The sequence below is a fragment of the Vitis riparia genome, chromosome 14 (genome assembly GCF_004353265.1).
Source record: "Vitis riparia cultivar Riparia Gloire de Montpellier isolate 1030 chromosome 14, EGFV_Vit.rip_1.0, whole genome shotgun sequence".
NCBI classification, from domain to species: Eukaryota; Viridiplantae; Streptophyta; class Magnoliopsida; order Vitales; family Vitaceae; genus Vitis; species Vitis riparia.
Window position 1 is genome coordinate 25474265 of NC_048444.1, and position 26755 is coordinate 25501019.

The 26755-nt window shown below is 32.9% G+C and overlaps 3 protein-coding genes and 1 non-coding gene across 10 annotated transcripts; 3 read left to right on the plus strand and 1 right to left on the minus strand.

Moving 5' to 3' along the window:
* Positions 1–210: 210 nt before the first annotated feature.
* LOC117930764 (sugar transporter ERD6-like 5) lies at positions 211–5767 on the plus strand. 3 transcript variants are annotated; one of them, XM_034851465.1, is made up of 18 exons: positions 213–435; positions 1154–1216; positions 1859–1948; positions 2075–2134; positions 2684–2749; positions 2834–2899; positions 2978–3053; positions 3136–3200; positions 3463–3555; positions 3674–3754; positions 3841–3925; positions 4010–4053; positions 4136–4198; positions 4280–4339; positions 4434–4487; positions 5052–5111; positions 5221–5335; positions 5413–5767. In XM_034851465.1, exons 1-18 carry the CDS (start codon positions 256–258, stop codon positions 5556–5558), a joined length of 1467 nt encoding a protein of 488 aa, XP_034707356.1. In that variant the 5' UTR covers positions 213–255; the 3' UTR covers positions 5559–5767. The 3 variants fall into 3 exon arrangements, with proteins under 3 accessions (XP_034707358.1, XP_034707357.1, XP_034707356.1); XM_034851466.1 differs by lacking the exon at positions 1154–1216 and having other exon boundaries at positions 212–435; XM_034851467.1 differs by lacking the exons at positions 5221–5335; positions 5413–5767 and having other exon boundaries at positions 211–435; positions 4420–4487.
* A 367-nt stretch (positions 5768–6134) lies between these two features.
* Positions 6135–10464, plus strand: LOC117930766 (sugar transporter ERD6-like 5). Of its 5 annotated transcripts, XM_034851468.1 has the most exons (18): positions 6138–6372; positions 6996–7058; positions 7469–7558; positions 7668–7727; positions 7878–7943; positions 8028–8093; positions 8171–8246; positions 8329–8393; positions 8495–8587; positions 8737–8817; positions 8905–8989; positions 9082–9125; positions 9204–9266; positions 9356–9415; positions 9511–9564; positions 9756–9815; positions 9908–10022; positions 10108–10464. In XM_034851468.1, the coding sequence occupies exons 1-18, from the start codon at positions 6178–6180 to the stop codon at positions 10236–10238; spliced, it is 1467 nt and encodes a 488-aa protein (XP_034707359.1). In that variant the 5' UTR covers positions 6138–6177; the 3' UTR covers positions 10239–10464. The 5 variants fall into 5 exon arrangements, 4 of the variants coding, with proteins under 4 accessions (XP_034707359.1, XP_034707361.1, XP_034707360.1 ...); XR_004653942.1 differs by lacking the exon at positions 10108–10464 and having other exon boundaries at positions 6135–6372; positions 9725–9815; positions 9908–9946; XM_034851470.1 differs by lacking the exon at positions 7878–7943.
* A 10140-nt stretch (positions 10465–20604) lies between these two features.
* Positions 20605–22054, plus strand: LOC117929863 (protein FANTASTIC FOUR 1-like). The gene has a single exon (XM_034850282.1). It carries the CDS (start codon positions 20667–20669, stop codon positions 21570–21572), a length of 906 nt encoding a protein of 301 aa, XP_034706173.1. The 5' UTR covers positions 20605–20666; the 3' UTR covers positions 21573–22054.
* Positions 22055–24078: 2024 nt separating this feature from the next.
* Positions 24079–24160, minus strand: TRNAS-UGA. Its single transcript has one exon. It is a non-coding gene; the product is annotated as a tRNA-Ser (tRNA).
* Positions 24161–26755: the final 2595 nt, after the last annotated feature.

Consider the following 26755-nt stretch of genomic DNA (forward strand, 5'->3'; position numbering starts at 1 on the left):
GACGGGACAGAAATATTCATGGAAAATGACAAAGAGAAATAGATACCCCGGAAGGAAATTAAAGCAAATAAATGCAGAGGTAATACCATCAGCTATCAGTCACCACCCAAAGGCTGGCCCACTACTATTTTTATAGCCAGAGATATACCTATGGCATTTTTGGCCTTATCCTCATTACTCCATTAACTCTTATTAACACCCTGCCCCCTGGTCTCCCTTCAGTCCATTTCTTTTGTCTTCTAAGGAACACAAGCCATGGTGAAGGAAAGCATAGAGGAAGGGCAATTATCCAGTCCTTTGATTGTTGCAGATAAGCCCTGTGAAAATGGCTGCAGTGGTGATGGTCATGAGGGGATGGGTGGCTCCTCTGCTACATCTGTTCTTGTTCTCAGCACCTTGATAGCTGTTTGTGGTTCATATGTTTTTGGGACAGCGGTAAGCTCTTGGTGCATTTACTCTACTTCACTCTACTGGCCATATGATGATCTTCAACTTATAGAAGTATAACTGATCAAATGTTTTTTTTTGGAACCATTGAATTTGTGAAAGCTATGGGTAAAAGGGTTTCTTTCATGGGTTTTGAAGAAATTGGTTTGTTCTTTGCAGTAGGTGGGTCAAGAATTTTCAGGGTTATTTGAGGTAGGGTCCAGTTACTGCTATCAAATACCAAAAACTTAGCAAATCAGATACTTTAGCCATTTTATGTTTACTTAAGTTCTTTGATTTACAAATATGATTCCAAAAAAATGAAAAAAATTATTCAGAAAAATTAAGATCTGAAACCCATGAGTGAAAGACTTCTTGTACTGAAATTTTATACTAGTAATTTGACTGTAACACATAGTTCTAGTGGGGAAATTGATGACACCATGGGAATATTCATCATGGAACATTCACAAAAACTACCTTGCTGGGATTCTATGAGATCTTGAAGTGGGAAAGTTGATGGCTGGATGCCAACTAATAATCGAAAAGTTAAATAAGTGGATTTCCTTTTCCCTTTTTTGTATCTTGATTCAAAATGATTTCATTAGACACATTTTGGCCCAATAGCCTTTATGAGCTGATCGTGTATTAGTGGGTGTCTGCCCTACTATTGCCTAGTGGTTTTGAACATCTAACATGAAGAAATGGTATTATGATTTATTTCAAGGTGGGTTATTCATCACCTACTGAGTCTGGGATCATGGATGAGTTAGGCCTCTCTTTGGCTGAGGTATGTGAAACATCCATGTTACTTTGGGTTTTTTTGAATAATTATTTTTATTATGTTTCCTTCTCTTTTTTGTTGGATGAAGATCTAAGTGTTTAAAGTAGTCTACAAGAGCACCATTCTTAAACATTTTGATATATGCCTTAGGAAGATGAATATTGATAGCCCAGTGCAGGATGGTCAGGTCTGGGAAATCACTTTGACACTAATACTTGATTTCAGGACTTGTAAAGTGTTGCACCATTATATATTTTCTACCTTTTCATTGCAAATTGCTGAAAACCCAATGAAATAGGTAAAGTTGGCCTGAGTAATCAAATCATTTGTAAAATTACTGAGCCAAAATTTTGTTGATGTATATACTTATCTGTGAACAAATTTGAATTTGGGGGAAAATTCACAATAAAAAATTAAAAATCATGTGTTTTCCCCCCAAAAGTCTAGAACCCCTAACCCCACCTTGTAGTTGCATAGGTTGGACACTGCCTCCATAAGGAGATTTAGATTCTTGATCTCTACAAGGCAAGACCTTACCATGACTAGGCTCTCAGCTCTTTCCAAATGAAAACTCCCTACTTATTGACACCTTTAGAAACTTGTGGATAATGAAGCTTTTGAAGGCTCTAACCTTTGGCCATCGTGCAGTACTCGCTTTTTGGTTCAATATTGACAATTGGAGCAATGTTAGGTGCAATAGTAAGTGGGAGGATAGCTGATCTCATTGGTCGGAGAGGCGTAAGTCTTTCCCATCATCCTTCAAATTTTGCTTAGGTCTAATATGAAATTTTAACTTAAACAACTTCGTAACTCTTTGATTTTTTTTTTTTCCTTTTTTTTTCTTTCCACTTTTGATTCAAGCAGGCAATGGGATTTTCAGAGGTGTTCTGCATCATGGGTTGGCTTGCAGTAGTATTCTCAAAGGTTTCTTATATTTTCCTTTTCCTCTGCTCTTCATTCATTTGAGTCATTTATTTAATTTGCTTACCACATGCTTGATTTCTGTGAAGAACAACATTCTTCCAAATTTTCTTTTATTTGACATGTCACCTTGAAAACCGAAGGGAGCATTAGGCTCCTCAAGGAGCAACTTTATGAAGAATGGCCTCTCATTAAATCTTAGGAAGATTGTCTTTTAGATCTTCAAGTGAAGCTTAACCTAATAATTTTTGTTTGGTTGAATTTACATGCTAAGGCTTTGTGTTCACTAAATTTTAGTTGATGATGTTTGTAGTAAGACATTGGATATCAATCAGTAAAATAAATTATTCTTTGAAGTTGCACCCTACTAAGCATCCGTACATTCTTCTTCAAAGTTGCTCATAAGATATGTAAATGATAATGTAAATCAGATGACCCTAGAAGCCCAAAAAGGCTAAAGAAATATTGAAAATTGCAGCATGAACCAATTCAATCAATTTTTTGCTTTCCAAGTTCAGGTGATAACATTACATGTTCTATTCTGGTTAAAAGGATGCTTGGTGGCTTGACTTTGGAAGACTGTCAATAGGATGTGGAATGGGACTTCTTTCTTATGTGGTAAATATGGTAATGATTGCAGTTTATAGTTGATTAATCATACATTTGTTGGGTAAAGATATTTGTGCTTGCATTAGCAAACAGGTACCTGTATACATAGCAGAAATAACTCCCAAGAATCTCCGAGGAGGGTTTACAACAGTTCATCAGGTAAAGAAGAATCATGCTAAATTTAGATTTAAGATTTCTCTGGTAACTTCACACATCTACTTTTGACTGATTCTACAGTTGATGATATGTTGCGGCTCATCAATAACATTTCTCTTGGGTACTCTTGTCAACTGGCGAATCTTGGCTCTTATTGGTAAATCTGTTAGCCCTTGTGTTATATATATTTAGTATGAAGGCAGTTCCATGAAAATGGCTTCTATTTGTTTCCATTTCAGGAACAATTCCATGCCTAATACAAATTGTAGGATTACCCTTCATTCCAGAATCTCCTAGGTGGCTGGTGAGTCAAATTCAACCTATGGTAGTTGGTCAGTTGATGTTTTAAATGATGCCTCTTTTTCTATAGAAAAAAAAATTCAGGCAATATTCAGCCTGAAAAAGAAAGTATTTTTTGTTGTTCACTTTTACTGGTACATCCAAGTTAAACACATGTTGTTATTAGATCTAACAAATGTAGCTGAATGAGTCAAATTTACAAGATAATATAGCTAAGGGAAGGCAAGTCCACTAACATGCTTGAAAATGAGTGCAATTTTCTTCAGGCCAGGTCTGGTAGATGGCAAGATTGTGAGGATGCTCTACAGCGTCTAAGAGGAGAGGGTGCAATTATTTCTCAAGAGGCAGCTGAGATTAAAGTAATTTTAACCTCATCTGTTCATGGCGTATCCTTTTTTTCTTCCCCTAAATTCAACTATAAGTGCTTTGTTTCAGGCTTAGAAACAACAAATGTAATGAGTTCCAATTGTTTTGCAGGATTATTCAGAAACCCTCCAGCGGCTTTCTGAAGCTACAATTCTTGATTTGTTCCAGTGGACTTATGCCCGTTCACTCATTGTGAGCCTTCTAAGTTAACTCCTAGAGGTGGTCTATTTCCTTTTTATGACTTTTATGATCCTTCTTGGATAACACGAAATCATCAGGTTGGAGTTGGGCTGATGGTACTGCAACAATTTGGAGGTGTTAATGCGATTGTATTTTATGCCAGTGCTATTTTCGTATCTGCTGGTAAATAAAGGCTTGCTAGCAATGCTTTTTATAATTAACTGAAAGAAAATGGAAATGATGATATGAATCTCTGGCTTATGACAGGCTTTTCAGGTCGTGTTGGAAGTATAGCCATGGTTGCTGTTCAGGTTCTCAACTCTTTGACAAGTTTAATCCAATTGCAGGATTCTGCTTAATGCATTTCTAAGGCCTTTATATAATATTGGACAGATTCCAATGACTACATTGGGCACAATTTTAATGGATAAATCTGGACGACGGCCACTTCTGTTGGTAGGAAAGGCAAAGAATCTATCCTAATTTTGCAATGAATTTGGAGGGACAGCCCATACTAAAGTCTACTAATTTTGACAGGCCTCGGCAGCAGGGACATGCTTGGGTTGCTTCTTTGTAGGAATTTCATTCTTATTGCAGGTTCCTTCTAAAACAAAACCTAGTTGCCATAGGGTTTTTGTTTTTTGTTTAACAGATGAAAATTTCCTGAAAAAGTAAAGCTTGGCATGAGCAGGGCCTTCAAGGGTGGAAGGAGTTAGGACCAATTTTTGCACTTCTTGGTGTGCTGGTAATGTTATTAAACCCAGAGAAAGCTTTTTCTTGCCTCTTCATATATGTAGAAAGCTATGTTAGTTTATCAAAGATCGTTTTTTCCCCTCAAATTTTAATAGCCTCCTGCTGATTAAACATGGAATTTATGGTGTAGAAAGTATGTTAGGTCATCGAGTATCATTTTCCCAGTTATGTGGTCTTCATAGGGTGGGAGCCCTATAAGCCTCTCAAGAAATATGGTGCAAGCTTTGTAAGCATCAGATGGATGTGGAACTAGTGCAAAAAATTAAGGTATCAAAAGCACTTAAAGCATGAAACTTGCTCCCAAAAGCACTGAGTAATTTCAAAATTGCTAACCAAACATTTACATTTTTTGTTTTTCACCTTCTTTGTTTTGGCTTGACCAGCCCTGCCTCTCCCTCATTACAATGTAATGGCTCTAAGGTCTTGTTTCCATTGCCTTAATCCAATCTTTGTTAGAAGGATTCTATAACTGCCGATATGTTTTAGTTTTGGCTAAATTCTTACTGATTATTGAAATGAGTTGACCGGATGTTGTCTTGTTTCATTCTGTTATCAGATATATGACGGAGCTTTCTCATTAGGCATGGGAGGAATTCCATGGGTTATTATGTCAGAGGTAGGTATTTATGCTGTGGGGTTAAATGTAGACATTTAACAAAAGGTTTGCAGTGTAAATATGAATAGAAGATTTACTGTGCTGATTGGCAAAATGGTTTGTATTTCAGATATTTCCTATAAACATGAAGGGTTCAGCAGGAAGCCTTGTGACACTGGTCAGCTGGCTTGGTTCTTGGATTATTTCATATGCTTTTAACTTCCTAATGAAATGGAGCTCAGCAGGTAACACTCAACTCTCCTTCTGTATGATTCTTATACTTGGATATTAACTCTGCTGCTACTCTCTATTTTGCTTTCAGGAACCTTCTTCATATTCTCAAGCATATGTGGCATAACTGTTCTGTTTGTTGCCAAGCTGGTACCAGAGACCAAGGGGCGAACACTTGAAGAAATACAAGCATCAATGAATCCCTTATCAACAAAAGATATACATAGCATATCATAAGGGTGTGGCTTAATTGATTGTAATCCACATCCAGCATTCAAGCCTGTAGCTCAGTTACAACCAGTTGGTTTAAGTTCTGTAATCCAGTTCACTCAGGGGAACTAACCACAAATAATGACATGTAAAAAAACTTTGGAATACTGATTTTGAATAATTAACTACCTGATCCCATATGAAGAAGGGTTCTGAATCTCAATGAGTTTTTTAAATTTCAAGCCTCTATTTCTACTTGGATTCATCAGATCTTACAAATCCAGTTTTGGGTTCATCACCAAAAGGAAGAACAGCTATGCACTTTGCTTGGAAGTCATTATATGTCAACCAATTTTCTTTAGTTTTATAAACATGATTTATCATCTCAATATGAAAAAGGACTAAGTTTACAGCTTACAAGTTTCTCGGGGCATATCGGTACTGTAGAAAATTGAACTTGCACCAGAATTTGTGTTCACTGCTCCACTAGTCTTGTTTGACCAGTTGGTGCCCACAAAGACAGCAGACGTCATGGTGACGCCTAAAAAAACAAACAGTTAGAGGCGTTGAAAGACAGATGATATAGACTTCTCTATTTTCAAAGTCAAACCCATTTCTCTGTGTTTTACTCTGATCTTCTGAAGGTATGGATATAGAAAGTGTTGAAGAAGGATCAACAACTAGGTCTCTGATTATTAAAGAAAAACCTAAAGCACATGGAAATGGTGATGACGATGGAGGCAGAGGTGTTGGCGGCCCGGAGAGTGGTGGCTCAGCTACAGCAGTGGTTGTGCTCAGCACCTTGGTGGCTATCTGTGGTTCTTATGAATTTGGTGCTGCTGTAAGTCTCATTAGATCTTTACTCTCCATTGATGCAACTGAAAACAAGCTCATCTATGAGCAAAATGCAAACTCCAATAGGTTGTATGTCCAAGGTACAAGACAGAGAGAACTTGAGATCAAGTAGAGGGACCAGGCATGAGCCAGGGCAGAGTGGACTAGGGATGATCCAACACCATTATGTAGTTGGGCAAGCAGCACCATCCATGTGGTATCGTGCTTCTTGTGAAATAGTTCCTAAGAGAATTCACGGGTAGAAGTGGGAGAAAAATTAGTTTAGCATTACCTTTTACCCTTGTGAACCGCCTTCAGGAGTCTTTTCCTTTTTCTTTCTTCCTTTTTAAGAAACTGTCACAATCCATAAATTATCTGTAGAAATGATTGGTTTTGTTCTGAAATGAGTGTGAATAGGATAACTTGAGTAGTAAAGAAGCAAAGGGTCCCTCAAATGGGTTGGACAGTTTTGGGGTAAATGCTTGACAATCTGCCAATGTTGTCAGTGCCAAAATGGAATTCAGTGGACCCAATGGCTAGGACTATCTAATGAGGTAGTAATGGTGGGCATGTGTAACACAGATGGCTAGCTTCCGGACTGAATTAATGGTCTATGTGAGTGATTTTCAGGTGGGATATTCATCACCTGCAGAGTCTGGAATCATGGATGATTTGGGCCTCTCTGTGACAGAGGTAAGTTGTATCTAGTAAATACAACCTAGTTTCCTTTTCCTATGATATTGAATTATAGGTGATTTCACATCAAGTCATCAATCAATTTGGATGAAAAAACGTAGTATTCTTTTTCCCTTTCTGTGTGCTGTCTCTTTCAGAACTCAGAAGCATTAATTACTTAAAACACTCTCCATCCTTTTGTCCAAAAACCAACACTACATAAGGCAGCACCCTTAAATTTTTTTCACATAAAACTACTCATTTTAAGTGTTCAAGTAGCTGCAAATTATTGGGTTGCAATGAGTTCTGCAACATGGTGTAAGACACTGGTTTTCTAAAGTATATTACATGTTGCATTCCTCGTCTTTTTTTCCTTGGTCAATTTTGTTATATGAACTTCTTTCCTGATTTTTAATCTCATTTTTCAGTATTCATTCTTCGGCTCAATAATGACAATTGGAGCAATGATAGGTGCTGTGACATCTGGGAAAATAGCTGATCTCATTGGTCGGAGGGGTGTAAGTTTTTCTATCTCTCATTAAAACACCCCTAGGCCTAGTCCAGAATTGCAGTTCCTAACAGCTTATCAACTCTTCATTGGTTCTCATTATTGACCCTATGAAGCAGATAATGAGGCTTTCAGCACTACTCTGTGTCCTGGGATGGTTTGCAATAATGTTCTCAAAGGTTTCCCCTGTTTTCCTTTTTCACCTCCACAGATTTCTTTATTTCCCTTATGCTATTTGTCATACTTTTAACATTCATGAAACTGAGAAACAAACTTAAAACTTTCAATTTGAATGAACCAATTTGTTAAATCAAACTGCTTCTTGAAAGGGTGCTTGGTCGCTTGACCTTGGAAGGCTGTCAATAGGATGTGGCGTTGGGCTTATTTCTTATGCGGTAATTGCAGTTAAGGGTTTGGATTCATATTTGAATATCTATCCTTACTATGGATAAAGGTTATGCCATTCCCAATGTGGACAGGTACCAGTATATATAGCTGAGATATCACCTAAGAATCTTCGAGGAGGATTTACAGCAACTCATCAGGTATAGCACAATCAGTATAGATTTGGATTGAATAATGAATTAATCAGTGGTGTGCCTAAGTACCTCTGATTCTGCAGTTCATGCTAACTATTGGTTCAGCACTGATGTATTTTATTGGAACTTCTGTCAATTGGCGGATATTAGCAGCAATAGGTAATTTCTTTTCACCTGAGCTGTATCAATGTGATCTGAAGATAGTTTTTATAGAACAAGCTTCTATTTGATACACTTCCAGGAGCTATTCCTGCGGTAGTACAGCTTGTAGGTCTCTTCTTCATTCCAGAGTCCCCTAGATGGCTGGTGAGTCAAAATGAAATCTCTGTTAGAAATTGTGTTACAGCTTAGAGAAAATAAAGCAAAGAAGAGGAAAGCCCCAATATATTGCTGAAAATCATCTGCAGGCAAAGATTGGCCGAGAGAATGACTGTGAAGCTGCTCTAAGGCGCCTTAGAGGAGAAAAAACTGACATTTCTCTGGAAGCAGCTGAGATTATAGTAAACATTTTGAACTTACATATGCTAATGAAAATATACCTGTTTTTAGCATCAATCGTAAAGCTAGCACTTCGGATTTTTTGTACTTGTTTTATTTAAATATTTTTCGCGGTTGAAATAAGAAAGAAATGGATCTTTTGGTCTCACAGGATTACACAGAAACCATGAAACAGCTCTCCGAGGGTAAGATTCTAGACTTGCTGCAGTGGAGATATGCCCATTCACTTGTGGTAAGGCCTCTGAATTGATAGCAGTTCCAGCCTGTGTCCTTTCATGATTGGTCTGTTTTTTTTATGGATGATACAAGATTGGTTTAGGTCGGAGTTGGGCTGATGATACTGCAACAATTTGGAGGGTGCAATGGGATTGGGTTTTATGCAAGTTCTATATTTGTATCAGCTGGTAAATAAGGAATCTATAATTAATGGACAATTTTCAAAAATTCTTTAAAAAGGGAAGTGGAAGGAATGATATACATCTCTGGCTTATGACAGGTTTTCCATCTAAGATTGGGACTATAGCCATGGCAGCTGTTCAGGTTTTAAACTCAAGTGCAATTCCCATTTCACTTTTCTACTTAACGCGATTTTAAGATATTGTAGACATTCTTCTTCAGATTCCAACAACAATAATGGGTATATTCTTAATGGATAAATCTGGAAGAAGACCACTTCTCTTGGTAGGAACAGCTAGATACATATATTCATCAAGCTCATAGGCATTGTGAACGAATTAAAAAGTTGCAGTGAATTTCACTGATGTTTGCAGGTTTCTTCAGCAGGAACATGCTTGGGTTGCTTCCTTGTAGGGCTGTCATTTTTATTGCAGGTTTCTTCCAAATTACCATTCTACAATCTCCATAATTCAACTTTGGCATTACTCTCTCATCATTTCCTGAAAATATGGAACTTTGTCATGACCAGGACTTCAACCAGTGGAAGGAGTTGACTTCCATCTTAGTGCTTGTTGGTATGGTGGTAATGCAACTTAAACCCAGAGACCTGAATAGTTACCTTTTTCTTTGGGCTTATATCTAAGTGTTTATATGAGGGCGTTTGCATTTTATCCTTTGTTTCCATTTTAAACTGGAATCTTTGGTTTCAGTCTTACTCTTTACCATTTGATGGATAAAACCAGGCATACTCTGATCTGTATAATTCTGAAGCAGGCATTTAATGCATTTTTCGGAATAGGAATGGCAGGAATACCGTGGCTTATAATGTCAGAGGTTGGTTGCTCAGTTTTGAGCTTGAACACTAAAAATTTCAGGTAACTCAAAAATGATCAAAGCTTTGACTCAATACTGGGTTTCCATGTTAGATATTCCCAATAAACATGAAGGGCTCAGCTGGAAGTCTTGTGTCTTTAGTCAACTGGTCATTTTCTTGGATTGTCACCTATGCTTTTAACTTCATGATGGAATGGAGCTCAGCAGGTGATGCCTCCTCCTCCTCCTCCTCCTCCTCTTTCTTTCTGTCTCATTCTTATAGTCTGAAGTTCTTGGCTATACTATCTTTCAGGAACATTCTTCATATTTGCAAGTAGTGGTGGATTAACCATTCTGTTTGTCGCTAAGCTAGTCCCGGAGACCAAGGGAAGAACACTTGAAGAAATACAGGAAACCATGAACCCATTTTCAGCAACAGAATAAGCTGTATATCCATCCTTATTCGGTGATAAATTCCCGTGCTACAATCTGTCATCTTGTATACTTCATGCTAAGGCCTCTTTAACTTCATGGTTCAATTACTTGACATTCTTCACTCCAGCCACAAGGTTGCAGGTTCAGACCAATTTGGAATGAAATTCAACAAATACTCTGTCATTCCTTGAATCATACAAATTGAATCAACTTCTTAGATTTCATTCCAATCATACAAACAAGGTTGAACTCTACAAACTGCATATTCCAGAGACCAAAAATCATACGAAGCTAGTTGTTCATTCCGTGAAGAATGCATCTATTGTCCTTTTTGTTGGGTTAAATCTAGTTGAGTAAAAATGAAAGGTTGATGCCCAATATCATGTGTCCTCTATTTCAATTAGCCCTGATGTTTTACAATTATTTCTTTTAGATTTTCTACTTTGCTTTGTATCTTAACTTGTTATCAAAGTTATCTTGAGTAACGTTAATGGTAATCAATCAACCCAATGCTGCCCCTACTTTGATCTCATCCACTAAAACTTCTCCCTTTGCAAATCCTCAATCAACCACTACAACTTCAATTGTGATGGTATCGATTGTGATTCCTTTCTCCCCTAATCTCAATCCTATTTCAATCAAGCTCGATGGGAACATCTATGACTTATGGAGATCTTAGATTCTCCCAGTGGTAAAAGCCCACAAACTTGATGGCTTTCTCATTGGAACCATAATTTGTCCACAATAATTAACTGAAGTCGAGATTGGAGATTTGATTCAAGTAATTCCAAATCCTGACTATGAAAATCAGATTGTCCTTACTCAATTCCTCATGAGTTGGTTGCTATCATTCATCTTGTATAGTGCACCACCTCCTAATTAGAAGAACAATTGGTCTTGGTTAATGGGATGGGTTTCCTATGGTGGGTGTATTAGTATATATGGTTGCACATTGGGTAGGACCTATAATGAATCATGACATGAGCTACTAGGTAGTCATGTTCTCACCAAACTACTATGTTGTATGGACTCTCAACCTTAAGGGAATATTAAGTATTTGCTAAAGTTTTCAATGGTTTTAACCTATGAGTGAGATCCTAAGGTGGTTATATATTCCTTATAAATTGAGTTAGTATTTATGAAGGTCAATGACAACAAGTATATTCAAGATAGAATTCATGAAATCTCATGAGTTTAAGACAACATGTCCTATTGGGTGATCCTAAGAACATGTAATAAGGAAATATATGGTTATAGTAATATTTTAATTGGAATTTGACACATGCTCTTTTTTAGTTAAAATATATTAGTTGATCACATAAATAGGAGAATTTGAAACTCAAAGATAGTAGATAGTATCTTAAGAGATTGATAGCATCCACCTCGTTATATTACATACACTATTCATAGAGAACTTGTATATAATAGATAGTAGGTCAAAAAGCTAAATTCTTGTAACTTATTGTAATATCATAGGATATTGGAGTTCAATTGAATCTTTATAGTAAGATATTGAGTCAACTTCATAATTAGATTATAATGAAACCAATATTTTCTTATGGGTCCCAATGGTCTACGTTCAAGCTTATTTTCCATGTGGACATGGTTTTCAAGGGTTAGTTGTGTTTTTTTATCTACATGTGTACACAAAGGCGTTTTGGTAAATTCGTAAGGTAGTACAAGAGCTTATGAATGGTTTCTCTAGATTGTGTTAATTGATTAATTGAAGCTTAATAAAACTAATTAATTCATTAGGACCCAAGTAGGTTTGATCAAGTAATCTAAGCTCAAGATGTGCTCAAAACACTTAAGCCCACAGGGGGCATATATAAACCCCTTTAGGGGTTAAGGCTTCACTCTTGACACTAAGTCTTCCATTCTTTAAAGAAAAGGTAGTCCTAGCCACCAACCCTTTGAGAGGACTCCACTCCTCATGTGTCATGATCCAAAAAGAGAGTCATTGGGCAAAAGGCTCTTAGTTTGCAAGCTCTACCATATATATGCACATTTTCACCAACAAGGATTTGATTTAGGAAGATCCAGATTTGAGGTAAATCATTATTCTCTATATCTAAATGTTTTTTTATTTTAAGGTGTAGATCTAGAGAGCCCTTAGAATAGTTTGCATGCACGTTAATTGATCCAAAGTTAGGAATGAAATAATCCCGAGACTCCCAACAACTAATACTCTCTTAACCTTTGGAAAAATTATTTCAAATGATGATTTGACTCTATATATTCTTGGAGGTATTGGATCAAAATATGATTTTGTGGTAGTGAACATGACCTCAAGAAGTGCAATTCTTCCTATAGAGCCAAGAACTGCATTTATGGAAGTTAAATATTAGTATTTCTATTGATATGACAACGTATGCAAACTATGCAGCAAAGAAAGTTCTATAAAAGAGTTTTTTGTTGCTTAAGGGGCACCATTATCTTAGCATTCTCTTCAAACCTACACTACTTCATTTTTGAAGGATTTTATGATATTGACTAGACCACTTGCATTGATGATCGTTAATCTACCTTTGGCTATTATATCTACTTATAAGGAAACTTAATGACTTGGAGCTCTTGAAATTAGAAAGTTATGGCTCACTCATATATAGGGACAAGCAGAGTATCGTGTCTTCGCTCAAGCCACTATAGAGAAGTCTAACTTCAATCTTTCTTCAATGAACTAGGCATAACAATCTCTTCAACCCTTATTTTGTGGTGTGATAACCAAAGTGTTGGTTCCTTGGCTTCTAATCATGTGTTTCATACTAGAACAAAACATATCAAGATTCATGCACATTTTGTTCATGAATGAGTTGTTGTTACAAGCTTGATGTTTGATATGTTCCACCTAATGATCAAGTAGTTGATGTAGTTACGAAGTTCCTACTTGAATTACATTTTGATCAGCTATAGTCCAAACTTAATCTTAAACAAAATTCTAGCTTTCCCTTATGAGGGATGTTAAGTATAGTTAGTTTGTAGTTAGAATTGAGTTAGTTATACTATTAAGATTGTTATTAAAAAAATTATCTCTCTCTCTCTCATGGAGGAACCACAACACAACAAACACTTGTATTTTGTGGCCAATTGAGTAAATGAATTTCCAATGCTACCAACATGTTCTCTCTTGTATCTGACGTTGCATACAAAATTAAACATTGGTTTTATGGAAATTGGAATTAGAAATAAAAAGAGAGATTTGTTTCCATGGTGGTAGATTTTGCATCATTGTGGTTCATAATGTTTTTGTGAAACCAAGGTTTGGTTAATCTTGATTTTGATGATAACAAAACAAGGTTTAGAACTAATGATCATATTTCAAGTGTGATTAGGCAAGACAACTTCCAAAGTGGCAATCCAAAGACAAATCAAGCCAAGGAGAAATCATGAAGAAGAAGACCACCTCAAAGAGAAGAGTTTTTCAAGACCAAAGCTTCTTAGGATCTCTTTGTAAGGTTGTTGATGCACTAGGACTTTCATGCATTTCATTATTTATTTATGCACCAAAATCATCCAAGAGTAATATTGTTTTAAATATCTTAAGAATTGGATGATTTCATGTTTTCAACTAAAACCTTGTGTTAAATGATTTTCAAACTTGTGTTAAAAGGTTTTAAGTTGAAAAAGGTTGAGTGTTGAGCCAAAAAAATGGCTCAACCGGTTCAACCGATCGACCGGTTGTGCTCGTCCGGTCGAGGACCGGTTGAGGGAGGCCAAAAACTTTCTCTCTCTCCCAGTGGCCTCCTCTTCTCGGTCAAGTTGAACCTCAACCGGTTGAGGTCTGGTCGAGGTCCGGTTGAGGCCCAACGGTCACTTTTCCTAACGGCTAGTCAATCGGTCGACCCCTAGCTCGACCGGTCGAACCCCCAACGGCTAGTATGACTTTTTTCTTCAATAAAAAGGCTCCAAACTTCATTGTTTCATAAGCTAAACCTTCCCAAATCTTTCTTGATTATATTTGAGCCTTGGAAGATTATTTTTTAGTGCACCATTATTCCAAAACTTTCATATCTTTAGTGCACCATTCAATCCTAGTTTCTCTTGTATCATTTGAGCTTAAAGTTCTTGTGCTAGGATTTTTGTGAGATTATTATTTGTATATCTTTGAGAGGAATTTTCTCAAGTGAGGGGTATCACTTGAGAGGTTGTTCAAGAGTGGGATAACTCTTGAGAAGTGTAAAGGGTGCTTGGAGCCAAAAGTCCAAGAGGGTGAATTGGAACCATAATCCAATTATAAAGAGATTGAAAGCTTGGTTGAAGCTTCAAGATAGTGGAACCTTCACTCGGTTAGGAGGTTGAGGAGAGTGGACATAGGCAAGGAAGTGCCGAACCACTATAAACTCTCGTGTTTGCACTCTCTCTTCCCTAACTCTTTTAAATTATATGCAATTGAGTTTATTTTGTTTATTATATATTTGCATATAATTGTCTCTTATTTTTGCATAGTTTAAATTTGTGAAAAAGAGACCATCACCCTATTTACCCCCCTCTAGGGTGATTACCATAGTTTGGATTAGCCTCAAATTCCTAACAGTTTTTATAGCCGAGTTATTTTGAAGCTTGAATGGGCAAAGTTTGTGTCTCATATCTTAACTATTTTTTGGATCAAGAACTATATGCATATATATTAAAATTTGCTAACTCCATTACTTTTCATTATTAAAGCTATTAAAGCCTAACATAATTTGTATTAAGAAAATTTCACATTAGTAGTATATTAAATCTTAATTAACTTAGGGTTTTATTTTTTTGTGGAATCGAGTGTACAAATATCGAGGTTATTATTGTTTTCAAGGAGTTTACACATTTAAGAGAAATTCATTATATATTATGTCAGGAACATTTTGCTCTCGAAGACCGTGGGATATCATAGTTGTGATGCCCCACAACGGATGAGGAAGAAAGTTTATGACGCTATATATGTATGGGTTCCTCTTAACTCTGTAGGCGCTTTTAAAGTTGCGAGGGCCCTTTGGGCCTAGAGGAGACAATATCTATATAGTTAGGAGTGGATCATTACAAATGGTATCAAAGTCGATTCTCGATCCCGGTATGAGGGTTTGTTCGGCCCTATATGAGGTGTTTGTCTGTTTGTCCTTACAATCCCGTGAAACATAATAAGAACATTATGTCTGCATAGAAGAGTCTTTGTAATGTCTCATATCGAATAGAAGAGAAAGTTTCTAGGGGTATATACGTAAAGACTCCTCTTAACCTTGGAAAAGCGTTTTAAATTTATAAAGGTCCCTTGAGCTCAAAACAGACAATATCTACATAATTGATAGTGAGTTGTTACAATAGTTATATATAATTAATTAATTAAGAATATTCATATATATAAATTCATAGGACAATTGTGTTTTGAATCCAACTAGGCCCAAAAATTAAGATTTGACCCATAAAAGTTGCATAATTGATGGGAAGGATATAAAATGTGAAGAGACTAATATACCCTTCAAAATTATTTTGAGTATTTTCTACCATAATGTTTGACAAACTTTTTTATTTTAATTTTTTTAATAATTATTATGAAATTTTATTATTTTTAGAAAACTAATTTTTTAAAAAAATATATATTCTAAAAATTTATCATTTAAAAAAAAAATTTGACATATTTTTAGTTATTTTTTACATACACAATTTTAAAAATATATATTTTCCAAGATGTTTGATTTTTAAATAATAATAATAATAATTTATTTTTATTTTTTTTTGGAAAATTATGTATTTTTTCCAAATTATTAAATTAAATTAAATTTTATTGAGGTTTACAAAAGGAATAAAATTTAAATTAATGTTTTTCTACTCTTTTATCATAGTCAATAAAGATCATTTTTTAAAAGATAAAAAATTCATATCATTCTCAATTTTCACACTTCGTATAAGTCTTGGGTTTAAATGGTGAACTTATATGGACTAAAACTTAATTTTTTGGTCCAATTAGGTCCGAAACACAATTGTCCCTAAATTCATTCTTACTCACAAAATTTCATTAGGAAAAGAATTGAATTTTATATGACTTAACTCCCGATATAATCCCTTTCATCTTTAGTTGATGTTAGAAAATTCATACAAAAACATTAAGTTATCCACTCAATATCTACCAAAATTTGAATTTAAGTCATTAAAAGAATATAGTGAAATTTAGATATAAATATATAAAATCAAGTTAAAAATAAACGTAACTAGAATATAAAGAAATAAGATTAAGGAACAAATAAATAATGCAAAGATTATAATGCGAGAAATACCACTGTGAGGTACATACCAAGAATCAACTAGTTGATGTGCTTTTTTGAAAAAGCACACTTCAATATTACGGGCCCAAATTCAGAGCATGCAATGAATGGTAGCTAAAAGTTGTGGGACATATCAAGTAGGAGGAAGATGATAGACTCTTATAAATGTAGCAATCGTTCTTTTGTCTTACAGTCCAAATAACTTATTTTGAAAAGGTTAGAAATTAAAATGTCACAAATTATAGCCACGTGAATTTTCAATGAAAAGGATACGTATATTATTATGTAGGTTGAAGGGTCGACGTCCAAGATGAGGTTGGAACACATTTGGTACTCGAATAGAGGGCCACACACACCTTATCTCCCTTGGTATTCACTACGTGTTCATGCCCTTAATTTGCCACGTGAGAAAACTTGCAACACTTAAATTGTAGAGCACAAAATAAATACTCTACTTATGTCACCTTCTCATTCCCCAATAACACTACGCCTCTATCATCTTGTCATACTCATTCCCTATTAGGAATATCAATTTCCAAACTTTTTTTTTTATCTATAAAAGGGTACCTAAAATTATTTATATTAAATACAAGCATTTTAACATTACACCCAAATCATGTTATGACTTTTTTTTAAAAAAAAATATTTAAAATATAAGAACTAATTTATTATTATTTAGGGTTTTAATTTTGTTGTTTGCCTTATAAATAAAACACAAATGTGATATTTGCTTTCTTTTTTTCTTTTTCTTTTTTATAAAAAAAGATTACGAAGCAGAATACCTATAAATTTGATTGAAAGATGAATCATAATAATTTTTAAAATTAAAATTTATAGTATTTTTAGGAAAATTTGACCATCAAATCATTGATTTTAAATTACAAATACTTTTATTGACTAAATAATATATTGTTCTATTTATTTCCCTATAAATATGACGATCGTAAGATAACTTCTAAATATTATTTATTAATAACGTAATAGAACTAAAAATATTATTCTTTTTATTATAAGAATTTATAACTATTTTCGAGTTACCTTCAATCTCTACTTATAAGAACTCATTATTATTAACCGTTAATATATCATCCCTTGAACTTATATATTTTATAATAATTGCAATCATTTTTATAATTTCATTAAAGTCTCTAAAAACCCATTTTAAAGCACTTTTATTTTCGATGATATTTGCTATTAAATTAACTTTTTAAAACATAAAAAAATGTCCTTAGTTCACATAGGAAAATGGTGCGACAATAAGAGCCCACACCCTTTCTATTGATGTGGCCAAGATGAAAGTGACGACGCACATTTAAAACATACATATAAATAATAAGTGAATATCATATTTTGATTTTGTGGATATCTTTTTTTTAAAATTACTTTTTTATGTCCTCTTATTTCGTGTGTATAAGCATTTAGGATTTAGGATATCATTTATCATTTGTGATTTTCTTTCTTTTTCACCTGTATAAAATAAGCTTTTAAAATAATCTAAAATAAAAACTATTTTCTTTTATGTTTAACAATAACTTTTATTTTTAAAAATCATATTTTTATTATTTGAAATGAAATTTATAAATGAATATAGCCAAGTTGTAAACAAGATAGGTCATTTATGATATAGGTGTAATATTATGAGGATGGGGTTTGCGATGAGGCACGAGTTGTAACAGATGATCAAGATTCCGTTAGCCGCGCTGAATATCCTCTCTCTCTCTCCCCCCTCATAATTTCAACTGAAAGTCATCTTGGTTGACCAATGAACTTTCAACTTATAGCCCACGTTTCTTTCTTCTGGAATCCTAAGGGTAATTTTGTAATTCGCTCACTAATTCGGATGGAAGAATCCTTGAGTAGACCCGTATTCTCACTCTTTAACCTATTTCTTAAATAAAAATAAAAATGAAAAAATAATTTTGTATACTTCCTTTTCTTTACTCACCCTAGTCCTACTTTTTCTTCTTTACTAACCCTAATCCCATCCATGTTTGATTTTATTTGCTTTTTATGATTTTCTTTTTTTATGTTTTTCTTTATTTTTAAAAATCAATAAAAACGATTTTTACTTATTTTCTAAAAATAATTATCTATTTTACTTTTTAAAAAAAAATTATGTTTAGAAAAGATTAATCAAGTAGTGTTAAATCTTTTGAAAAACAACTTTTTATTTTTAAAAATAAAAAATTAGTTTTAAATCATACAACCAAACATACTCTAGGTTTTCAAATTTTGAATTCATAATCAAGCATTCAAATAAATCATCATAATTAAAAGAAAACTTAATTTCTCTAATATATTTTTAAAAATAATTTAGATCTTGTTTTATTGTAATTTTGGTCAAAGCATAGTTTCTATCCCTATTAAAAATGTTTTTAAAGATAATCACTAAGGTGTTTGGATATGAAGCTTCAATAATGCTATTGATGATGAGTTATATAATAAAAAATTAATTTTTGAAGGAACCTCTTATCCCATAATTCTCGAGAAATCACTTTAAGTGATTATTTAGAAAACGTTTCTAACATCGTAAAATTTCTTTAACGTTTTTAATATCACTTCCAAATAAACTAATAATAGAAATATTTTTAAAAATAAAATTAAGAAAAACAAATTAATTATTAATTACGGTAAGATAACCAAAAATTTTATCATGCATGCATGCAAACTCTATATCATTTCCTAAAATTTTATCTTGAAAAGCCATTTCTCAAAAAATAAAATAAAATTATAAGCAAAAATCAAAGATTTTCCAAAAATTCTTCAAAATTAAATTTTTTCCTTATCAAACAAAAATTGTTACTTGAACAAATGATTTTTTAAACAAAGTTTTTAAGAAAGGAACATTGTTTCTTAAAAGAAACCATTTCTCAAAATAAATAAAAATAAAACATTGAAAATGCTACTTATTCTTTTTCCATTTTTAATATTTACTTAAAAACAATATAATACACTTAAAAGATAAACTTCTTTGAAAAACGAGTACCCTGATTTTTTTTTTTTTATTTGAATCTTGATTTTTTTATTTATTCAAATTACCTTATTTATTTATCATTTATGATTACTATTTTATTTTAAATTGAATAATGCTTAAGAAATTAATTTCTATTTCTATATCTTTATTTATTTTACAATTAAATTTCAAATTAAAGAATAAATAAATTTTTATTTCAAATTTTATCTAATAAAATTAATTGAAAGTTTCAAACAAAATAAAATTATTCATTTTTTCAAAAATAATCTAACACCCAAAAAAAAAATCGATAATAAATTTATTTTTTTTAAATCAAATAAAATGAAATTGTTAATATATTTTTAAAAAAACTCAAATAAAATTTTTGATTTTTTCACGTTTTTAAACATTTTCTTTAACAAGTTAAATATAATATAATTAATTAAAAATATTGTTAAAAAAAAAACATGTAAGAGACCAATTTAGCATTATATTTATTTTAGAAAATAATTTTTTTTTTTCTAAATTTTGCTTTTTAACCATTTTTATCTTCTTTTTTTTGAGAATTTTTTTGAAGAATTTTTAGAAATTGTCTAATCTTTTTATTAATTGATAAATTACATGACAACTCTTACTGTGTCCTTGATTACGTGACTAAAACTACAATAATTTTGAAAATATTTTTTCTTTTATCATATTCTACAAATTATTTTTTTAATCTATAGTATATCAAAAACCCCAAGTCGGTAGCATAACACATGGCAAAATGAAAGGTGAAATTGACATATCTGCCTGGATAAGGCTCAGACAACCCCTCACTCCTTCAAGGTCCAACCCTCCCTCTTCTCTCTCACTCAGCGATGAACAAAAACAAGAAAAAAATAAAGATAAAAATAAATAAATAAATAAAGAGAGGAAAAAATAAAATAAAATAAAAAGGAGCGGAAGAAGAAGGTAGATCTGGCGAAATCCTAGGCCATCTTACATGGGACCCGGCACCGATTCCTCTATCCCTCCAGCTCATTCCTCGCTTTTGCTTGTGTCACGTTGGCACGCTCTTCACCATTCCACCCAGCCCCATCTCTCCCCCTCTCCTCCCCTCTCTCTCTCTCTCTCTCTCTCTCTCTCTCTCTCTCTCTCCCTCCTATCTATAGCCTGAGGATATTATTAATACCCTCATCCCCTCCTCTCCTCCCTATTTAACCCTCCTCCCCCTCTTCCCCTTCTACATTACCCCTTTCCATTATGATGAGTTTCTGTAAAAAGAGTGTCCACTCTTTTTTAGGCCTTGCTAACTCCATGGAAAATGTTTTTATTACAACCACCTCCACTGCTGCTTCTCCTCCTGAGTCCTACTATAGGTGTCATGATGCTGTCTCCACCGTCGGTGGGTTGGGTTTTATTGCCGCGTCCGTGGAAATTCACCGCCCCGCCAACGTTGTAGAATCTGCGGCCGTTAAGACCAGCCCTCCGAAGAGAGACCCAGGTGGGATAGGGTTTATTGGCGATGTTGGAGGTTGGGTTGATGGACTTATGTCCTGCACTGAGAGTTTAGGGTTTGAGAGCTCCGATGAGAGGAGGGTGGATGATGAAATGAAGACTTGTTACGAGGAGTGTTGGAGGTCGAAGCCCTTGAGAGTCAAGTCTAAGTGGAGGAACTCCCGTGAGAGGAGGGAGGCCAGGAAGTTTCCACCACCGTTGCCGTCGTTGAACCACAACGGCCAGCCCAGCTTCTTTCTCCGGTCGGTGAGGAAGGACGGCAGGCTTGAGCTTACTGAAGTGAGAATAGACAGGCCGGAGATTCTCCGTGCTTCGCGCCAAGATGGTCGGTTAACACTGCACCTCATTAAAAAAGAAGACAACGGCGTTGAGGAAGAACCACCACAAGAAGAGGTGCAACAACATCAAGAAGAAGAATTTGAAGAAGAAGAAGAAGAAGAAGAAGAAAAAGAAGAAGAAAAGGAAGAAGAAAAAGAACACGAAGAAGATGATGAGTTTGAAGAAGAGGTGGTGGAGGAGTGGCGGTTCACGGCGGCGGCGGCGGCGAGTAGTAATGGAGGAGAAGGGTTGAGGAGGTGTCATGAGCTGGTGCAGCAACACCATCACCACCACTTGCATGGGTGGAGCCAACCTTGTGTGACGAGCAGGTGAGGTTAGCAAGCAACATGGTCACGGAGTGAAAGAGACAAGAGAGATATAGAGCTGTTCATATTAATATATATTTTATTCTTACCCTGCATTGAATCTGCTAAATTTAGCAGTGAAGAATTTGTCTCGGCCAAACTTGGAGGCAGCTGTGAAGTTGGATTGACAGCTCTCAGAGAAGGGCTCTGTGGTACACAGCAGACAGTCTGAAAGTCTAAAAGAGATAGAAAGAGAAAGAATTATCTTCTATTCTACTCTTTGCCAATTTTAGAAATTGCCAATCTCAGTTACAAACTTAAACACAGTCCAAGCAATTTTCTTTTTTAAATCTTTTCTTTTCCTTTTTTTAAAAAAAATTTCTTCCAAAAAAAAAAAACCCCAAAAGCAATGTTTGCCACAACCATCTCTCATCTCTCCATCTATGATTTTTTTTTTCTCCCTAGTCATTGGGTGTGCCCAGAAAATCACACAGTAATCTTTTTTTGGAATGATATTTTTTAAAAACTCATAGATTGTTCACAAAATTTATTTTTAGAATATTTATATTATGTAATAACATTAGGGGTACTAGGGAAGGGGGAGAGAGAAAGAGACAGATTTCCAAACAAAATAGAGAGACCTTGGGGAGAAGGGTTGGACTTTGATAACATACAACTATAAGTATGGTCACGAAATTAATTACTAAAGCTGATTTTGTCCCTTCTTTTCAACTCTGAAGACACCAATCAAATTAAGTCTAAGAAGAACCCTGTCCCAAGGATATTATTCAATGGAAGAGAGTCATCGATTTGAAAAAGTGGTTTGTTATGCGTGTTGGGACTTTGGTTGGCAGGTCCCCAGAGACAGAGAGACAGAGAGAGAGGGAGAGAGAGAAAGGACCCTAAGATCACATGAGTTGCCCAGTCCTCAAGATTACGTAGGAGAGGTTGAGCTAAAAACTATGACTGGTCAACTCAGAGCAGGGTAGACTAGCAGTGGAGTTGATGAAAATTTGAAGCTTTGGTGGGTGCTGCTGGCTTGGGTTAAAACCGGATCACATGCCAACGTTCAAAGTGAGACTGAAATGATGAGTGTTTCTGCGTAGATTAAAAGTGTTTATTAACAAAAACATTTTTTTTTTACCATAATTAAGGGTGTGTTTGGTTGATGTTCTTCATAACAAAAGAACATAAAATAGTTTGACAATTAGTAAACCAAAAACAATTTTCTATTCTTAAAACAAAAAAAAAAAAAAAGAATTTTTATTCTTAAATATAGAAAATAGAGTGTTTTGAAAAATATTTTAAAGTTATTTTTACTTTTTTTTTTATAATTATTTAAATATAAAAAATTATTAAAAATAAAATATTACAGATAAAAATTATTTTTAAACACATTTAAAAACATAAAAAATGGGATAAAAATATTTCAAATTTTCAAACAAACATTTACTCTATAAAATATTAACAGTTTATTATTTGTACTTTTTTACCATCATTTTAAAAAATAATTATTTAAATATAAAAATAATTAAAAATAAAATATTACATACAAAAATTACTTTTAAACACATTTAAAAACATAAAAAAATAAGTTAAAAATATTTTTAATTCTCAAACAGATATTTATTCTATAAAATATTAACCATTTTTAAAGATTATTTTTAAAAGCAATTATCAAATACGGTCTAAATATTTTAAAAGAAAATTAAAAGATATAATAATTTAAGAATTTAGAGAATAAGTTGATATGATAAGTGAACCAACTAACAAACAAATCTTCTAATTATGAGTCTACGATTGAAGTGATTATAGAAATACCATTTCTTAATATTCGGAAAACTAACAACATGTTTGGTTACTCCTTAGGAATAGATATTGTATTCTCATTCAATAATTCTCATATTTGGTATAATATTCTGAATTTGGAAACAAATCCCATTATGGGATTATATCATCTATATAAACCTTTTTGCTAAACAAAAAAAGTTAAAATATTTGACTTTTATCTAATACTAAAAATAAGGTATTGATTTTTCTTTATTTTTTTAATGCTTTGTATTCTCATTCAATAATTCCCATATTTGGTATAATATTTTGAATTTGGAAACAAATCCCATTATGGGATTATCATCTATATAAACTTTTTACTCAATAAAAAAATTAAAATATTTGACTTTTTCTAATGCTAAAAATAACGTACTGATTTTTCTTTATCTTTTTTAATGCTTAGTACTTAATATAATAAAATATTAAAAACAAATTAATTTAAGATTTAATAAGCATACTTGATATAAATAAATAAATAAAAACTAATTTAAGATTTAATACTATTAATTATTATTTAGTTTTAAGTTCTATTTAAAACAAAAAAAAAACACCAAACACCGTCTAAGATTTTATTTCATAAGAACCAACTTTGACTTTTAATATTACTTAAAAAATGCAAACATATTTATAAATGAGAAATCAATGGAAAATTTTATTTTTATTCAACATACCTTGAGCCTAAAAATTTAATAAATAAAAAATAACGTCGACAGCAGGGTTCGAACCTGCGCGGGCGAAGCCCAACAGATTTCAAGTCTGTCTCCTTAACCACTCGGACATATCGACGGTGCATAGTTTATGTCGATATGAAATCTAAATAGATATTACTTAATTTTAATTTTTCAATTATATTTCTAATATTTATTTTTACTAGTAAAATAGCATGTGTGATACTCATAATTGAAAAATATGATAAATATTAATGCATAGTATATATATTTTCATTTTGTACAAAAATAACATGCGTGTAGGCAAAAACACTTTAATTTTGTATTTTGAAATTGTAACAATATTAATAAACTGAGAAATTTTAAAATCAATATATTTTTTCTTAATAAAAATTTAAAATAAAAATAAATTTTTTATATGTATATATGTGTAAGTAAATTTTGGAACTATGACAATGTTAATAGAATGAATTGTAAAAGTAAACTTACAATATTCACAAACAAGTCCTACTGTTATAAAAATAAAATTATATTTCACTTATAGTTATTTCCATTTTTTTATATTTTTATTTTCAAATAATTTTGATATTAATTTTCTTGTTTTGTTGCAATGTTGTTAAAGTTGTAGAATCAATTTTTACAAGTAAATAGAAACTTTAATGGATAAATTCTATTACTTTTTTTTTTTTTTTAAATGAAGTAATTGAAATAAATGATTTCAATTTGGTTTTTCATCAAAGATGATTCAAATTCCTTTTCTTTTAAAATCTTAGTTGGTGTTTATTTTTTCAATTTAATACTGAATTCAATTTGCTTTTAGATTTTAGATGGTTTGTTTTTAACTTTTTTTTTTTTCTACTTATTAACTATTTTTAAATTTTTTTGACAAAATATAAAAGTCAAAATATTTGTATGTTTGCTAAATGTTGAAATTAAAACAACCAAAACACAATCTCAAACATTGAGGTGCAACTTGAGTGGGTTAACCCAACCCAACCCAACCCAAACTCGACTTGATGTTTGGACAAATTTGAGCAATCATGTTTAATGCACAAGTTAGCCTTGAGTTAGGTTTATTCAACTCAAACTCAATATGGGTTGAACTCGAGTCAAGATTTGGACAACTTAAGTCTAACGTCAACCTAAATTAATGTTTTTATAATACTTATAATGCATATTATCTTATATAATAATACTTATTTTTTTTTTCTATTTTTGAGAAAAAAATATCAAATTATATATATATTTAAAATGTAAATTTATATTTATTCTTTTGTTGCTAGTTTGAACTTTTGTTCTATTTACTATTTAAATTTTCCATATAAATACATTAAAAAATTAAAAAAAAATATTATAGATGGATTTTGTATTATGTAACATGACCAACTTGAATTCAACCCAATTGACTTGAGACTAATCCGACTAATGTGACTCTAACTTAAACAATTCGAATTTAGAAAAATGAGGTTGGATCAGACTTGGATTGAGTATTTCAGGTTAGAGTTCGAGTTGGGTTAAACTCAAGTTGATTTTTTATCACAACTAAAAATCAACCACAAAAATCACGAGACACGTAACTTTGATGGAGAATATTGTAGTGCATGGCCGTAGAAACTAGGAGCTTTAAGGTTAGCTGCAAAAAACTCCACTAAATAAATGAATTATTGAAGTCCACCCAAGTAATACACAGAGCTTACAAGATTTCCCATGAATATGGGTCATTCAATCCACCATGTATTCTAACTTTAATTACTTACATACCTTTTCTCTAGTAATTCATTTGTTGAACAAACCTTGAACTCACCCAACGTTACTTGGCACGAATGCTTTACCAAGGATAGATACCCATTAGTTTAGAGATGATTTTGACCCAATTTTTTATGAATATAATTTCCTTTAAAAGAGGCAGGTAGGTATATTCATCTATTTATTCAATGTCAAAGCCTACATATATATCTAGTATTTTCTTTAAAAGAGTTTTTTATTTTTCTAAATTTTATAAGTGTTTCTAAATTTTGTCTAATACTTGATTTCTTTTTTTTAAATACTTTTTGAGTTAAAGACGTTTCCTAAAATTCTTGCTAAACATGGCACACCTCAATGGTAGGCACAAAAGTTTCACTTTTAGTATTTTGGACAAGTGAAGTACTTCCACTAGATGGACGGAGTTGGATAGGTTGTGCATGTGTTTAACCTAGGGTTGTAACTTGGATGGATTGATCCAACCCAAGTGCATTCAACTTTGAGTTTATTGGGTTAGACTCGAGTTTATCATATTAGACTCGAGTTAGTTGGATTAATTAGGTTGCAAGATTCGAAATTCATCCACAGTGGTTTTTTAACAACTTTGCTCTTACCTTCAACTGTGGTTATCCTATTCCTTATCATAATGTAATGTTCTAAACAATTATTTTTACAAGTATTGAATTTTTTTAGCACATAGGATGAAGACATTGTTGAAGCTTATAACTAGACTTAATTATTAATTATCTTTGACTTTACACACCTATATTGGTCATCATGTTCCAATAAGGGAGTGTTTGGTACGCAAGAATAGGAATGAGAATGAATATTTTGTTTTCATTTCTATTTTATCTTGAATAGGAATGAATTTGGTGATTCCAATTTTGTGCTTGGATATATATAAGAATGTAAGGTTGAATGATAATTTGTTTCCATTTCAATATTAAGTTCAAATGAGAATGAAAATGAA

Excerpts from the sequence above, each read along its gene's own strand:
- LOC117930764 (XM_034851465.1), top strand. The coding sequence starts at position 256 with ATGGTGAAGGAAAGCATAGAGGAAGGGCAATTATCCAGTCCTTTGATT. Across the intron at positions 2,135-2,683 it reads TTGCAGTAGTATTCTCAAAG|GATGCTTGGTGGCTTGACTT; the intron begins GTTTCTTATATT and ends TCTGGTTAAAAG. Across the intron at positions 2,900-2,977 it reads GGTTTACAACAGTTCATCAG|TTGATGATATGTTGCGGCTC; the intron begins GTAAAGAAGAAT and ends CTGATTCTACAG.
- LOC117929863 (XM_034850282.1), top strand. The coding sequence starts at position 20,667 with ATGATGAGTTTCTGTAAAAAGAGTGTCCACTCTTTTTTAGGCCTTGCT.
- LOC117930766 (XM_034851468.1), top strand. The coding sequence starts at position 6,178 with ATGGATATAGAAAGTGTTGAAGAAGGATCAACAACTAGGTCTCTGATT. Across the intron at positions 6,373-6,995 it reads CTTATGAATTTGGTGCTGCT|GTGGGATATTCATCACCTGC; the intron begins GTAAGTCTCATT and ends AGTGATTTTCAG. Across the intron at positions 8,990-9,081 it reads TTCTATATTTGTATCAGCTG|GTTTTCCATCTAAGATTGGG; the intron begins GTAAATAAGGAA and ends GGCTTATGACAG.